The sequence below is a fragment of the Lepisosteus platostomus genome, chromosome 13, assembly GCF_059453375.1.
Source record: "Lepisosteus platostomus isolate fLepPlt1 chromosome 13, fLepPlt1.hap1, whole genome shotgun sequence".
Classification (NCBI taxonomy): domain Eukaryota; kingdom Metazoa; phylum Chordata; class Actinopteri; order Semionotiformes; family Lepisosteidae; genus Lepisosteus; species Lepisosteus platostomus.
The window spans coordinates 42,727,411-42,743,479 of record NC_142623.1 but is presented as its reverse complement, the minus strand read 5'-3'; the positions used below and the strand labels follow the sequence as shown (position 1 = coordinate 42,743,479).

Here is a 16,069-nt window from a genome sequence, read left to right as displayed (position 1 = left end):
TCAAAGACTTCCTGGTTTAGCATGACTGATTAGTAACCATGCAGGCCTTTTCCAGGCTGCAGGGCAGTTCAGAATAGTGATATTTGGTGACTTGCTCTAACTTGGCTTCCATGATCAACGACAGTGAACCAAGCTGCATGTGAACTGAGGTCTCTGGACCTCAAAAGGTTTAAGAAGCAAATGGTGAATCAAACACTAGTGCCCTGAGCAAAACTTATAAAGAGTCAGATCAGTTGGCATTTGGAAAAGTGTCTGGACAGCAGACAGCTCATAAGTCTTACGAATCCTCCTCCATCTTAAAACTGTTTGATAACCGTCACAAGTTTTCAAAACTGTTTGAAAACAGATTTTAAAATTGGATTTGTCATTTCGAGACCGATGCACATCCCATGAAATCCCACAAAAGAAAAAAAAAATCACCAAAACCTTTGATTTCACAAATCACCTTTACATAGATTTCCTTAAAAGAATTCAACTATAACAAAAAGGTTATTCTCTTATTTCTTTCTACTATTACACATCCAGACTGGTTCTTCTTCCCAGTATCAATAAGCATGTGTCTTTCTTGACCAATTTCTAGTGCTCACAGTGTTGACTGGGACCTGCAGAGCACTGCCCTTCCTTGAGCTGCAAACACCGGTCATGTTGTTGCCTTTTCTCTTCCCGTAAACATCAATTAAATGAGTCACCAATGAACTCCATGAGCCACGCGTGACAGTCTTGCCCTTAATCCAGCCACAGCTGGCAGTTTAAGCTTCTTCGGAGGTCAGAAACCCGAACTTGCTCCAGATCGACAGAACGTCTGTCCTCCTCCACCGCTCGGGAAGAAGGTCTCCCATTCAAGGAGCCGAGATTACAGAAATTACCCCTGCTAGATTCTGCCTCCCTGCAGTGGCTGGCCACCACACCACCACAGAGGGTAATGCAGTCATTCAGTCCACAGATTGCAGAATGTCAGGAAATGCATTTCTACAGGGCTTTATTTGAATTAAACAACATCTCATATTGCAGACCATATAGGGACCCATCAGTGCCTGCCAACCATATCACTACAGATCTGTCTGTAATACCTTGGCGCACACGTCTGTCTGTTTTTGCGGATTAAGGACGACTATATTTAATCACATTAAACCACAGAGTCACTGGACCAAAGAACGGCAACTGGCACAGTCTTCAGCCCCCAACAGACAGCTGTATTCTTACAAACAGGCTCAATTCTACAACAGAAATCCTGATATGGGCACATGCGTGCTCCTGATCCAAACTCAAGATCTTCAAGGTAGGTAAACTCTCAATTTTAAAATAATCAACTTCAAGATAGGCTCAGTAACAAAATTAAGTGTGTGGAGGAAAGAGTTTTATATTTACTGCTGTAAATCTTTTGGAATATCACATATAAAACATTGAGCAAGGAAATGAGAAAATAAAATGTCTAATTTCTGATGGGGTTAGCTGGCATTCAGACATGACTGTGATACGGCTCTCTTTCACATGTTTCTCACATTCCCATGTGCTTTGATATTTAAAAACAAAGCCCACCTGAACTATTCTAGCATAATGGAAACTTTCACAAAACTTACCCTTCAGTTACCCTTTCCATCAAGCTTAAGAACAATCAAAACAGTCCAAGGACTGTTCCTGTTTCAGTACCTATCTCAAACCTGGTGTCTCAGGTCAGCCCATCTAAGCCCTGCCCTGCTGCCTATTGGTGTCTGCAGACTGGCTGCATAAAGGTTTAGGGTTGTCTGAAACCGACCTTAGCCGATACCTTCCACTGTGGGAAGAATCTCAGCTTCATTCACAAACTGGGCAGCATGACTTTGAGCGCAACATCTTAAAAACCACGGGGTTCCTGCAGTGTTCTCCTCTGACAAACAACACGCCTTTTCTACAAGACGATAAAGCAGATAAAAAGACTACAGTTGTAAAAATTTTACTCACACACGGTGTTCCCTTTCGAACCCTTTACACAGCATTTACAAAACGAGTTTCTAGATGTCCTCCTATTATTTCAAAAATGTGACACGCAGCTCAAGGTAGCTCTGTCTTTGGGCTTCAGTCCTTCCAAAGACTGAACAGCGGAGGCGTGGGGAGTGGTGAGCACGGAGGGGTCAGTCCCAAAGCCCTTACCTGGAGGAGGGGGTGACCTGGGTAAGCCCAGGAGGTTCTTTTGGCTGCTCATCTTCCGGACTGTCCTCACTGTCACGGGGCAACTCCTCGCACTGCTCCAGCTTCTCATCGTCCAGCAGCTCTGTAATCTGCACGACAGGACAGGCATGTTAAACAGCTGATCTGCGTGTCTGGGATGACCCTGTGAAATGCTGCCCCTCCAAATCCCTGACTCTCAGCTGGCACAAAGACCAAAAGAAAACCCTAGCTTTCTGGGACCAGGTGATGTATGCAGAGTCCTGCCACATTAAAATGAGCGTGCCTCTAACAGTGGAATCATCCTACATGCTATGTACTGCGATTTTTGCTCAAGAAAGTACTGAGATATACTGGCTAGTCAAAATAATCTGACGCCCTTTGCAATCGGCAGCATTTTTAAACAGGCACGGCTCACCCTGCTCCAGCAACCCACTTGTGCTTTGCAGGCAGTGTTATAGAAACCCAACACAGAGGTGAGGGACCTGCTGCGGTTCAATAAAAGCTGCCAAAGATTACACATATGGTTGCCTGAGCATATAGGATATAGTACAGCAGACATCACACGTAGGAACGAGGAACAAACGACATCTGCAAATCAGTACTAAAACGAACGGGTCATTCTGGCTAGATCCAATTTATTTAACCATCCCCTTTAAAGTTCAAACATATTTTTTTCTCCACTTACTTAATCCAAGCACTGACACACAACCCTGCAAAACACCAGCTCAGATTTAACACCATGGTAACAATGTTCAGCTCAATGGACTCTCGGAGCTATCGATCAGCCTTCCTGTCCAATTTTCTTTGGAAACCTGCCCATGCCTCCCATTTCAGCATCAGCATGGAGATTTAAGCCGACATGGATGCAAGTGTTAATGGATACTGCTTTAGTATCATTTGACTGGTTTAAAGAACCCTCACCTCGTTGTGCACACAGATTAATATGGCTCGTAATGCTGAGTAATAGTCAAAAAGATTCCCATGGCTAGTGGAATCAGTCAGCTACAGATTTTGGCGTTGTTTCAGTGGCTTATCTGAAATAATGAAAAATGATATCAGATCCTTCCCACATCCCCAACTCTGAATATCAACTTCTTCCTTCTGGCAAACGTTTTAGGGTTCCCAAATGCAAGTCAAACAGATACAAACCTTCCTTTGTTCCACTATCCATTAAAGCTGTCGACACAAATGTCAAGGATAAACACAATTTTGACTCTTACAAGCCACTTAAATGCAATACATTTTGTGATGTGTTATAAATGTTACATGTTGTTATGCGTTATACTGTACATAGTGCAATAGTGATGTGCAATGTTTTTCTTATTTTTTGTAACAGAATAGCGTGCAACGTTTTTCTTTTCTTCTTTTTTTGCATTCTATTTAAACGCACAGGAGTGCTGGGCATCCATAAAAAATTTCCCTCAAGGGACAATAAAATCTTCTCTTATCTCTTCACCGCCCATGCACTGCACGGGGAACAGCTGACAGCTGGGCAAACACAAGAAGGACACTTCCCATAGGTTAAATGAACACAATGAGTACACAAGGTTTTCTTCCAGTCTCTTCCGGGATAAACATGCCAATGACACAAGGTATATTAATACCTAAAGGACCCCATTATACTCACTTCAGCTAGAAAATCCATTTAACTGTTATACAGAGAGCTACTGCAAACACTCCACCTATTCATAAGATAGCTCGAAAGGCAGGCAAAACAAAGACCACATCTAATGCAGATTCCTGGCACCAAGTCTTATCGATTACACTATTACACAGCAAAAACAGAATAAGCCTTCAGCTGTGCTTATCTGTGCCCGAGAACGAAATTCAAGGTGGGAACATTCCCAAAACAAAAAATGAACAATACAGGAGAATACCGGTTTCTTTTTTAAATGCATTTTCTTTGCACAGAAGGTAAGTTGGGAAAGACGGCTGGGCAAGTTTAACCACTGGCACATTGTGCCTGGGGGTATGAGCTCCAAGAGGAAAGGCGTGGCTGTCAAGGGGTAACGTTCCACAATATGACAAGGTTTCTGAAGCGTGGGCTGTCGCAACGATCAGCAGCAGCCGGGTGCACCAGCTCGGAAGGTTAAGAGTCCGCATGCTAACCTTGTACAGGCAATGCTCTGCCTGATTTGCTAGGCCCATCTCTGTAAAAACAGTTGGGTGCCAAAGGTTAAAACAGTCTTCCCAATTAGCAAATTAAAGCCACCCACACAATACTAAGACGAGCCAGCCGTGCAAACACCCAGCTTTAGACAATCCTCTATTGCGAGGTCTGCACTCAAAAATCACAATTCAATTAAAAGGAATCCTCCTCCAGACCGACTGTTTCTGCAAAGAGACAAAAACAGTCACGCAGAAACTCTGGTGCTCCATCAGGGAGTGTGGTACGTCACAGTATTTACATTACCTTCTAGCTGGAGAGAACAAAGCAGACAGTGTCTTCCCTTTCAGTATCATAACAAACCTTCAGATTTACAGGGAAAGTTGAATTTACAGGGGTTTCCCGACGGTACATAAAATTAAGAATCACAATGATTGTAGTACTATTGGATAAAAAAAAAAAATTGATGTTCAAATCTAACAAAACAGTGCCGGGTCTCTTATTCCAAAGATGCGCTCAGCCAATGATGGGCAGAGATCTCTTTCAGGTGTTGCAGGTTCGAGCTTGTGTCATGTCACTAGCTGACCGTGACTGGGCTTCCATAGGCAGGATGGCTGAAGATGGAAACAGTCAGCCAGGACTTCCTAGGCTGTGGACAAACAACAACCTTTGCAGCTTCCTAGGCTCTTGCGAACACACAGTGCCCTGGATGAGGGACGCAACTCTCCTCCCATCGGATGGAGCCTCCAGAACAGGTCTGCGTTCACGTGTGATGTGTTGTAAGACAAGTGGCTCGAAGGTGGGCAGCTCAGAAACTGGGTAGGTAAAAACCCCCAAAAATAAAAAATAAGTTGGCAATTCTAACATATGAAGTACCAAACAAACATCAGGGAACACTCATATGCCCGCTGGATTACACTACTGTGCAGAACATCCCTTTGGCCTTTTTGTGGAACGGTTTAATTACAGAACAGTACGTTCTCAGAAGGTCTCAGACGTTGACAATCGCTCCTCTGTATGTTAGGATCCTGGGGCATTTTCCCCAAGAAAAGTCCCCAGGATGACAGTCTCCTCCAAGGGAACAGAGCCTTTCTTTCTAAAAGTGAGGCCCTGTTTGTTAAACATGTGCACACACAATTGGAGCAGGCGATCAGAGAGGCCCGATGGAAGACAGCAATCGAGCAAGAGCTGAGCAAGGTTATAAAACTGGTAAAGTGGGTAACACAACAGTAATTAGGTGGTGGTCAGAATCTTTACTCAGGTCTGCATCTTCTGTTTTCCATGCCTAATTCCGAGAGAAATGCGGACATCCACCATTAGGCTTGCTGGATTAAAGTTCGGATGGCTCCAGAGGTGTCTGTTAGCAGGCGATCAGAAACAAGGCCAAGAAGGAGGCAGGATGGGATGAGACAGTGGAAGAGGGAAGAGATTCAGAAAACACCAAATGGAGTGAGACAGCTAAGGAAAAGTACAGGGAGGTCTAATCAGGGAAAACAAAGACACTCAAGAGAGGGGGGGGGGGGGCTGCAGAGGGAGAACCAAAAACATGGGAAGAGAAAATGTCAGAAAAGAAAGGTCATGGTTTTCCTTTCGTTCCATTATTAGCTACGCGGATCTGGGAAGGCTGTTAGATGATTAGGATTTGTTTTTACACATGATCAGGCATGGTCTCTCTGCTCTGCTGAAACTAACCTTTTCCATCCATAGATATGGATGGACTGGACTGACTCAAAACTAAATCCTTGTGTTGCGGTAGAATATGTAACAGGTCAGTGAGGAAAATGAACAGGCATTATTGGAATTACTCTTGCAGGTCTCTGATACAATGTTATATCATGCTGTTATGCAAGCTGGCAGTCAGGGGGCATTCCTGAGTGAAATGCTAAATCATTTAGTCACAATGCAAAAAAAAAACATCACATGAAAGGCATTTATAGTTAATGATCTGTTCCCTGTAGAAGAAATGCAGGGTTTGAAACTGAAATATGTCTCAAGAGAGGATTACGGAGGAATCCACTGCTTATCTGCTGTGACATCTGAAAACAACTGATAGTACAGACTCTCTGGAAGTCGTGATGATCACGATGGTGATAAAGCATGAGCACTGGCACTGGAAAAACAGTTTCTGAGAAACTATTTCAACAAGTCTTTTACCTACTGCGCCAAAAGAAATACTAATCAAGTTTGGCCTCCCCCCGAAGATCATTTTGTGCAACACTTATGAAGAAAAAGAATTTAATCTCAACAATAACAACACATTAAACTTTTATGCTCCCATTTTGCAAATCACACTCTTAATATTTTCTTTGAGGACAGGTTCAAGGACAACACCTGAAAAGGCTTTAAACATGTCTAGATGGGAAAGGGAAATAGCTTTGTTATTTAAAGTCAGTATATTCCTATTATCATCTATCATCTATCAATTAGCAGCATGTCATATATCATCATTTGTGGAACAATGCACTCCTTTAATCTTGGGAAAAAAAACCCAGAATACTTTTAATTGGGACAAGAAGAAACAAAAGCTGCCAAGTCTATAATCTGTCTTGATACACAACCGTGCCAAACTCTGCAAGTCACTAAACATGCAAAGCCAAGGATTTCATTCTGTGCGGATAATCTGCTAAGCAGACCAAGAACCATTCGGTGTACAATTTGTAGTTTAATATTATTAACCACTGGGAAAAAGTATTTTCAAGGCATACTGCTATTGTGTTAAAACCCACAGTGAGCAGCTTTCACAGACGCACTCATGCTGGGCTGCAAGTTTGTTTTTCCTCCAGTTTGGACAACAAACTCTCTTTTACATGTTGACTTGCGGCACTAAGTTATCTTTACCAAAGCAGGTTGTTCAGTTCTTTACTTGAAGAGTAGTGTGCATCTGGAACATTATTATTGGGCAGTCTTCACATTATGGTGACTGAAGCCCAAAATTTTAAGCACCTTTTCAGAAACAGCTGGATGACATTTTAGATTTTGACCTTTCTTGTCGATCTCATGCTGAACTTGGAACAGGTGTTTTGGGGAAAAAAAAATACTTAAGTGTTTTTAGCAAGGAACTGTTCTTGGATACTGCAACACTAGTATTCCTCTAGCTTTTCATAAACACTATTTCCTGCTGGCTGATGGAAGTGGATAGTTTTGTTAAACCTCTGTAGAAGACCGATACCAATTTAACACATCACCAAACGCTTACAGACCATTGCAGACAAGTATTACCAGTCTTGTACAAGAGACAGACTGAAAGCTGCCATTAATCATTTTGACTGAAATGTATTTATCAGCCAAGATGTGCGAGACCACCTAGGTCCCCAATAACTCTGGTCTTACATATATTCTGAGACACATTTTAATCAATTTTGAACAACTGAAATCACTTGCGCTAATCAATTTACCTTCTGACTGACGAGGAAATTATAGAAGCAGCTAGCTAACGGTTTCTTAAATAGACCTCACCATGAACCTTTCTGAGGTTGAGCACACTGAATTAGAAACATTTACCACGATCCTTGGAACCGTTTGGTTGGAACATTATACCAAAAATAGTTTAGTTAAATATTTAGACCACAACACAAATACAACTGTTTCCAGAGCAAAACATCACAGTATCAGACAGATCACAGATTTTCCACTGTTCAAAACAATCTTCGTGCTTATATAAAACTCACTTGACGTTTTGAGGGCAAGTTTTTAATAAATTTATTTTCAAATACTTACACCTATTCAACCCAATACTCAATGGGAACCCAATGGAAACATAACTAAGTGACTTAAGACACTAAGTCTAAATTTAGTGTTAAATAGTTGTAGTTCAAAGATTTGAAACACTGTTTAGGTCTCCCCAAAAAAAAAGAAAATTTAAAATGTGTGGTTTCTATAGCTTACAGTTGTGTTTTAAGGTCCAGGAGGATATAACAAAATAACTTTCTGAAGCAGCAAACCTCTGTTGTACAGCTGCAAGTGAACCTTAACACAGCCACAATCCTAAATAGGACTTCTAAGAACATCATAAATAAAGACTGGCTTTCTTTTGCCAGTGTGTCACCACAAAAAGGAAGATGGTGATAATTCACGCCAATCTAAAAAATAAGATGCTTTTACAGACATCCACAGCCACCACTCAAGAAGTTACCATTTGCGAGGACTAAAGAGAGTACAACAAACTCAAAATATGTAAACTACAATACTGATACAAAGCTGTTTTGTATTTCAGTTTTTGTCTGAAAAGCCAGGTGTAGGGTAATGCAATTCAACCAGAAATTAAAAACACACATCTGATGCTTTGATAAAACAACTGAAAAAAAGGATGAAGAAAAAATGCAAGTTGTTTTCTCAGAGGGATTATCTCTGCATTTTGCAGTCAAGTGCCACACAAAGACTCACTGACACAGCGTCTGAGGAGAACTCAACTTACCTCCATCACCCATCATCTTAGTCTGACGAACTAAAACTGATTTTACCAGTCACCAGCAGCCAAGCGCACAGAACACCTGACCCCCACATCTGACTGCAGATAATCATCAGAGTGGCAGCAGGCAGGAAGAAATACATGATTACAAGTCTGCACACCACCCATGAGGTCACGAGGACAGAGCACGTGAGAGTGCACCAGAGAGAAGGTCCTTACTTGCTCGTTGAGGGAGCTGTAGTCATTAGTGGTGGAGAAATCCTCCTCTTCGGAATCGAAGAACTCCTCCTGGTTCTCCAGCAGGTCAGCCAGGATGCGGCTCACCGGCTCCTGCTCTTTCAGAACCTCCACATCCGTGTCAATGCTGAAAGACACAAGGGGCACATGAGCCCCCCCCTCTCTGGATCACATCCTATCTTCACCCCATCCACCAACCTCAAGTTCGCAAAGCAAACGCCTCATGCCTGATTTCCACTGTGCAGCTGTCAGGAGCTTGGGCAAAGCAGAAACCCTGCTTCAAGAGGCATGGGGTAGCAAGTTTTGATTTAAATCTGGACTCCAGTCTTTCAGTGAAGATTCACTTTGCCTTTTGTAGTGTTTTTCAGGAACTGTGCTCTGTCCGATTGGCACTGTCCCTTCAGTCTTAAAGGTAACAGCTAAAAGGAGGTCAGACAGCTATTTCTATTTTGCCTCAAAGACTCAAGCTGCTGGGGCTGGTGAAACTTCAGTGGCTCTGGGTTCACTCTGGGATCCAGGCCTCCCTTGGGCAGCTCAGAGACTATCCCCGAGATCCCAGAATCACATCTTTCTCCGATTTAATTAGGTATCCCGATCAGGATTCATTGCTTCAATGGGGGTCTCCATGCAATGAAACCATGAGCTTAACCAGTTCTGCTCAAAGATCCACCCTGGACCTCTTTGAAGAACAAGCCACGTTTAGGCCTCCAATCTGGATTTTATTCACTGACCATCCTGCAAACCTAGAAGCTCAATACACATGATACTAGTATTTATGATTAGGAACTATTTTGTTTTTAATTATTTGGGAATGTTTCAACAAAGTCTACAAATGTGAGGAAACCACTTACACTTCCCTGTTCTCTGCATCATCACCAAATTCTAATAAGTTTTTATTCAGTTTTGTTAAGCAGCCCAAGGCTAGTATCTACCACTGTTCTACCTGTTCTACCACTTGGCCAGTGACTTGAGTGGAAACATGAGGCAAGTTTCAGGTCTTACTGGAAGATGTCGGGCCCGAACACTGCAGCCAGAGCGCCAGTGCTCCAGCTCTCCTCCTGGAGAGACGCCACGTTGGACAGGAAGCGACACAGGAAGCGCAGCAGGCAGTAGTTGACCTGAGGGAGCTGCTGCAGGAAGTACTTCATGTTTCTGGCCAGCTCCTCCTCCGTGTTGCAGTCTAAGAGAAGAGAAACAAACGCGAACGTGGACAAGGGATTTCTAACTTTAACTTTGGTGATGTAATGATAGAGCTGTGACTGTGAATTGAAAAAATGTTGCTTTGATCATACTAGCCAGAGGCGCTGCTACTATGGGAATGAAGCTGTGCCTCTGTGAGAGAGCTCCATTCTTGGCTCAAGGTCTCACCATTTGGCCTGGATTTTGGACCAAGATGCGGTCTCTCTTTCACAAAGACACCTTTCACTACATCAAACTCCTCCTCCTGTGAATGACCAGGTCGGTACCTTGGTAGAGCTGCAGGATGTGAGCCTGCAGGCTGGCAGGGATAACGGGCTCGGGGAGCTCCTGCAGGAAGAGTCGGAGCAGGCTGACAGCCGAGGCCAGGTCTGCCTCCTTCTCCAGGTCCACTTCCTCCCCATTGTCGTACCGCTGCCGCAACCAGTCCACACGCTCTGCACTGCCATTGACCAGGAACAGCCCCTCCAGGTCCAGACCCCCTATGGGCACAGGGAGCATTACGGAGTGAGGCGGATAGAGACAGAAGGACCAGTATTTGCCAGAGGGAAGTGACAGGGGAGGGAGCAGAAGTGGGACAGGCAGAGGGGACAGAGATCAATAAAGGACCAGAAAGAGTAAAGGGTAAAAGCAGGGTAGGGAACACCACATTACCCTTTATGAGGAATACAATACCACATTATGAGGAAACAGCGTTACAAAAAAACAGGACCTCTGGGTTTCGGTACTCTAGTCAAAGAAGTTTCTCACTGTGCCTAAAGAGAAAGCTGGCAATATTCAGAAAAATACACAGATCATTGCATCGACTCAGGGTTCAGCTAAGTCCTACAGGCACAGGTACTTCCACACTGTTCCAGTTTTTCCTAAAGACTCGCAAGATGCATCTTAAAGAACTGGCTCTCCCAGACTGTTAACAGTGAACAAGGTGGAAGTCCTAAATGAGATTACAAAACAACAACAACAACAACAAATAAAGCAAAAAGCTGCCGTAAATGAAAATCTTTGTCCTGCTCTTTTCCTAGCTCCGGTCCTTCCATGTTTACTTATTGCTATGTCCGCCCCGTCTGTTCTGGGAAGAAGGGCATGGCGCAACTTCCACTCTGCCACTCTCGGCCGAGACCGCCACGATGAAATCAGAGCTATGGCATTCGTTCAAAAGCAAACAGACAGATTAAAGTCTTTTCACTGGCCGGATACCTTTCGGAGCGGGCTTTGAAACACCCGAGGGCTCAATTATCCCCAACACAGCGGAGAGGGTGGAAAACAAAAGAATCCTGTTGCATAACATGCCCACTTCGGGATTTTCTGCCCAGCTTCATTTTCCACGCAAATCACTCTGACTTAAAAGTCACATGCCATTAGGGCCGAGTTAATAACAAAGCAAGGATCTTGGAATGGTTCGTAAACACAGTGAGCTCATTAAGAGCGTTACAGGCCGGCGCACAGGGTTCGCAGGAAATCGCAAAGAGGAATTAGTGGCCGTGGCTTCAAGCCAGCATCCACTTCTTATCTGCAACGCCTGCAGTAATGACAATTATAAAATACACAAGCACTAGCTAAAACAATGTACTGTGCACTTCAGTGCTTACCAGTGTAAGGAAACAAAACTCTCTGAACGCAAGCAGGAGTACTTAATTGTACACAGAATAATATGAAATACAGTCAAAGGTTATTAATTCATAAATTAAGACAATTACTGCATGAGAACTGCAGTACCAGAATATGCATCTAAGCAATTGTCCTAGTTGCTTTCTCTCAATACTGCGTACCTTATATACAAATCTGACTGAGGACTTTTCTACATGTAACATCACACCAGAACCAGGATGGACAATCTAGTCAAAGATTAATCAGTGTTGCTATGCAGACTTACCTATTATCAAGTACAGCGTCTACATTCCAAATATACCAAAACAATTATACAGGGCTAAAAAGTCCTACTTTATCTCCACTACTTTCCGAGAGCCTAGGATCACCAAGGTGAAACGCAGGCCATTTACACAGTTACTTAATTACAAAACCCCTGCTGCACTCAGCAGAAGGGAAAAGTAAATGAGTTGATCGTTACACAGTTAACCCTTTAATTATTCATTATGGTCCCTATGCCTGCCTTAGACCAGGATGCAGCTGGCAACCTTAATCCTCCTCTGTTAATGCAAAAATACCCTTTCTAAACCAACTAAACAAAAAAATTGCCATGAGCCAATGTCAACTCTACACATGCCACAGGAATAGGCAAAGCAATAGAAAACTTATTTATGTTGTTTTCTATTGCTTTGCCTATTCCTGTGGTATGTGTAGAATGCATGTTCTGTATACCGCTGTTAGAGCACCTTTCTGCTAGAACTGCATGTTTATTTCACTAGTGGGGGAAAAAAATGATCAACTACTTTATCTGTCCAGGTCGGCCATGTACTCCAGACACACAGTGTGTGTCCCTTCATCAACAAATTAGAATGGAACACAGCCACAAAAAACTGTGACCATCTTTAGATGCACCAAGGTGCGGTGAATATCGCTTAGTGCTGTCAGAGTGAACTGAATAATGAGTGTCTAACCCTGGCAAAAAACAAACAGCAGACCCCATGTTTTAATGTTTCACATGGACTGTTTCTGTTGTAAAACTGCACAAAGTTGGCAAAAACTCATTTCAGTCAGAAAAACAAGTTGTTCTTAATCCCAGGGTAGTAGGAGTTCAGCTTCTCAGCAAACATTTTCTTTCTAAAACTCTGCCAAGGCATTGTGTGCTTTTTTTTTATTTTCAGAAAGAGACCTTGACCTTTTCACCTGAACTGCAGAGCACACTGGCCTTTCCCATGATGAGGAGCAGGACTGAAAGTACCAGCACTATTCCCTCAGAGGAACTTCTCGAGCAGGCGCTGCAATAAAAACCCAGCGCCTGTCAGAAAAGTTAAAAACAAGAGAGATCCCAGGAAGCCATGCGACTGCACAGGGCAGCCATGACAGAGAACTGCCTTGTGTCTTCAGTCTTCAATGTACCTGTACTCTACAACAAAGAACAGGGAGCTTATCCTTACCCACAGAGATGTGCGACTATGGAACAAGCAACTCAGCCACGCATTTCAAGCCAAAACCCTGGTTTCTTCCAAGAAACTGCTGAATGAGACCCTCGGGACCAATAAACCGCCACCAAACAGGCTGGATGGGCTGCATGGCCTCCTCTCTTTTGCAACCTCTTCTACCGTTATGTTCTTAAACTCCCATTGGCCACCACCCCATCAACTCATCACACTTCACTGGAAAGACCGCACCTCCCCAAGTCTCACTCTTTAATACTGAGATCACATTCATTTCAGGCCTCCTAGGGCTGTCCAGTCACAAATCACATAAGATACAGAATCTGAATACAAAGGTGGGTTTGGTAGGGAAATCCAATGCTACTGCCAGTATTTTCATACAGTACATTTACAAAACCGCATTAATCGAACTAAATGGTTCTTCAGTATGACATGGAATATTATAGGCACACATGATGATCCTCCATGATGTATGTTCAGACGCTTGTCAGTGCTGCAGGTTGCTGTGTACAGGGAGTACTGTCCTGTAACGTGCTATATGAAAGCCCTGTATAGTCTTTTTTTTTTTTTTTTTTTAAGGGTCCATCTCTTTACACAACCAAGTGCCAGTCCTTGGGTATTCCAAGCTAGTTAACTTGCACATCCGTCACGTGTGTGGAGTGAAAGTCAACTCAAAACGCTTAGCAGTTCAACATCACAAGCGCCTGACACCTGGAGCACACCAAACCACCATGCAATGGAAAGGCTTGGGGCACCTCTGCTCCCCCTGCCCGAGCAGCGAAGGGATACGTCTGGGGCACTCACCGTGCTCTTCGATGTACTCCACAATATGTTTGACCAGCAGGGGGACCTCTTGCCCGGGCTGTCCGCTCTGCTGCACCTCCTCGAGGGGAATCCCAAAAACCCTAGTGGTGCTGAGGGAGTCGCTGAGGGAAGGAGAGAGGCTCTTCCTCATAGCTTCCACAGCCAGCCTGGTTCCTTCTGTCTGAGAGACAGAAAGAGGGAGACAGGTCCAATCGCTGAGGTCAGCTCTTGCACCACCGGGTGCTTAGCCCACATGACCACTGGCCACAGGAAGATGAAGAGCACATGTAAGCACAATCGGCGCAAACCCACCCCAGGATGTGCGCAAGTGTCATGTAACCCTGTGAGCTTGCGAAAGCAGCATGTACAAATATCCGACACCTATCAGTGACAGGATCTTACATAGTATCGCCTCAGCTCTCGTGCTGCCTGTCACTGCAGTGTCACCTTATACAAGGGACTAATGTCTCAAGCTCCGTGTACAATAAACCTGGGTGAGTTTTAAACAGACACGCCAGTTGTAAAATGGTCAGCCTACACCACATGAGCCGTTTCCTTTGGATCTGGTTTATTTTAAAAGTCTGATCCCTATCCAGTTTATGTCACAGGGGCAAAGAATTATAAACCCTCATTGTGTACAGCAGAGAGATTTCGTGCACGTCACACGGAAAGACAAAACGCAAACAAACTGAAGATGGATTACATAATTTCCACTTGCAAGGTGTAGGTCAAGGTCACGCACCACACTATTGCCCTCAGCACGACCTCAACTGAAGATGACCCCTTAACGGGACAGGGCTGCATTTTGCGACATCCTCCTCAAATTGTTTGTAGATGCCCGGTCGGGTATTTAGTGGAGAGTTCTCAATAGTTTGACCACTGAATGCATGACTTGTGTTTATCCTAACTAATCATATATAAACTGACTTTATTCTTTGTTGCAAGAGAAACCGCTTATCCATCACAGTTGCACTGAGGAACTAACCTTTGAGCACACAGACACCCAAAAGTACAGCTTATCTCCTGCTCCGATCGCTCTCAGGGAAAAGGCAATCCTTGGTCATCTATGGCTGCTTCAGGTTGTGGCAAAAGATGAGCCTGTAGTTCCTCATTGAAGAACCGCAAATCCCGATCAGGATTCAGTAGTTAATCTGCAAGGGGAAAAAAGAAATATTTTTGAATATCTGAAACTTTTTTTTTTTAAGTTAGACAGCGGAGAAGATGACATCAACACCAGAACAGCACCACATGAGTTGTCAAAGTAAAATTTTCAATTATTCCATTTTCAACCATTAACTTCACTAAACTGGTGCCACTAAAAAACAAAACAAAAAAGTGAGACAGAAAGAATACGTCTAAGACCAAAATTCCATCTCTATCACTTCTGCACAAGGAAGATCACTTCAAAACCAGCAATAGCTCAACATGGGAATTCGATTTTCAAAACTTATCCTGTCTGCGACAGTGTAAAACTGCAATGCACCAAGTCAGACTCTTCGCCATCATCATGAAAGAGTAAGATTTTACGTAAGGGTCTTGACAGTGCTGCTTGTACCCTGACAAAATTAAAGTCAGACTCTCAGATCACCACTCCTCTGCAATCACTGAACACATTACTTTTTTACATTTTGGTAATCTTATACACGTCTTTCTGTACTCTACACTCAGCATACAGTGGTCTGCCCTGTCACAAATCAGGTTAAAAACCATGGGTGACTAAGCTTTTTCTAACTGGACTGCAGTTAATTCTTTGTTGAAAAAAAGGATTTGAACACATCTGAAACTCTGCTGCAGATTACATTTTATAAATATATAAAATCTGACTGATTGCTAGTCTGGAATCACAGCAACAAGTGTTCTCTTTGGATTTCGGTACCTTATTCAAAATTATTACTCATCAAACTTTCATAATGTTTTTGTTTTATTAGTCCTATGACCACATACACAAGATAACCTGTGATTAATGACCTGGTCTGTTTCATAAATAGATATTTCATAATATCATAAACAGCCATTCAAGGTTTGTATTTTATCGGCTTCGTTAAGACCGCACAAAATGAGAATTATTAGCCAGAAACTACAGCCAGTTCAAATTTTCAAAACAATTCATAGATACAATAACTGACTGAA

General features: G+C 43.2%; 1 protein-coding gene and 1 long non-coding RNA gene across 13 annotated transcripts in view; one reads left to right on the top strand and one right to left on the bottom strand.

Moving 5' to 3' along the window:
* Positions 1-16,069, bottom strand: part of fam13b (family with sequence similarity 13 member B) — a 63,472-nt gene that overhangs the window by 29,030 nt on the left and 18,373 nt on the right. For all 11 annotated transcript variants that reach the window (XM_088604750.1, XM_088604753.1, XM_088604749.1 and 8 more), the window contains 6 exons: positions 14,925-15,090; positions 13,940-14,120; positions 10,367-10,579; positions 9,903-10,080; positions 8,883-9,027; positions 2,131-2,258 (listed from right to left, as the gene is read on the bottom strand). In XM_088604750.1, the coding sequence (XP_088460876.1) occupies positions 2,131-2,258; positions 8,883-9,027; positions 9,903-10,080; positions 10,367-10,579; positions 13,940-14,090 (815 nt within the window). In that variant the 5' untranslated portion in view covers positions 14,091-14,120; positions 14,925-15,090. The remainder of the gene's footprint in view (positions 1-2,130; positions 2,259-8,882; positions 9,028-9,902; positions 10,081-10,366; positions 10,580-13,939; positions 14,121-14,924; positions 15,091-16,069) is intronic.
* LOC148650698 (uncharacterized) lies at positions 1,099-13,589 on the top strand. Of its 2 annotated transcripts, XR_015926202.1 has the most exons (4): positions 1,099-1,279; positions 4,803-5,074; positions 5,963-6,023; positions 12,863-13,589. It is a non-coding gene; the product is annotated as an uncharacterized LOC148650698 (long non-coding RNA). The 2 variants fall into 2 exon arrangements; XR_015926201.1 differs by lacking the exon at positions 5,963-6,023.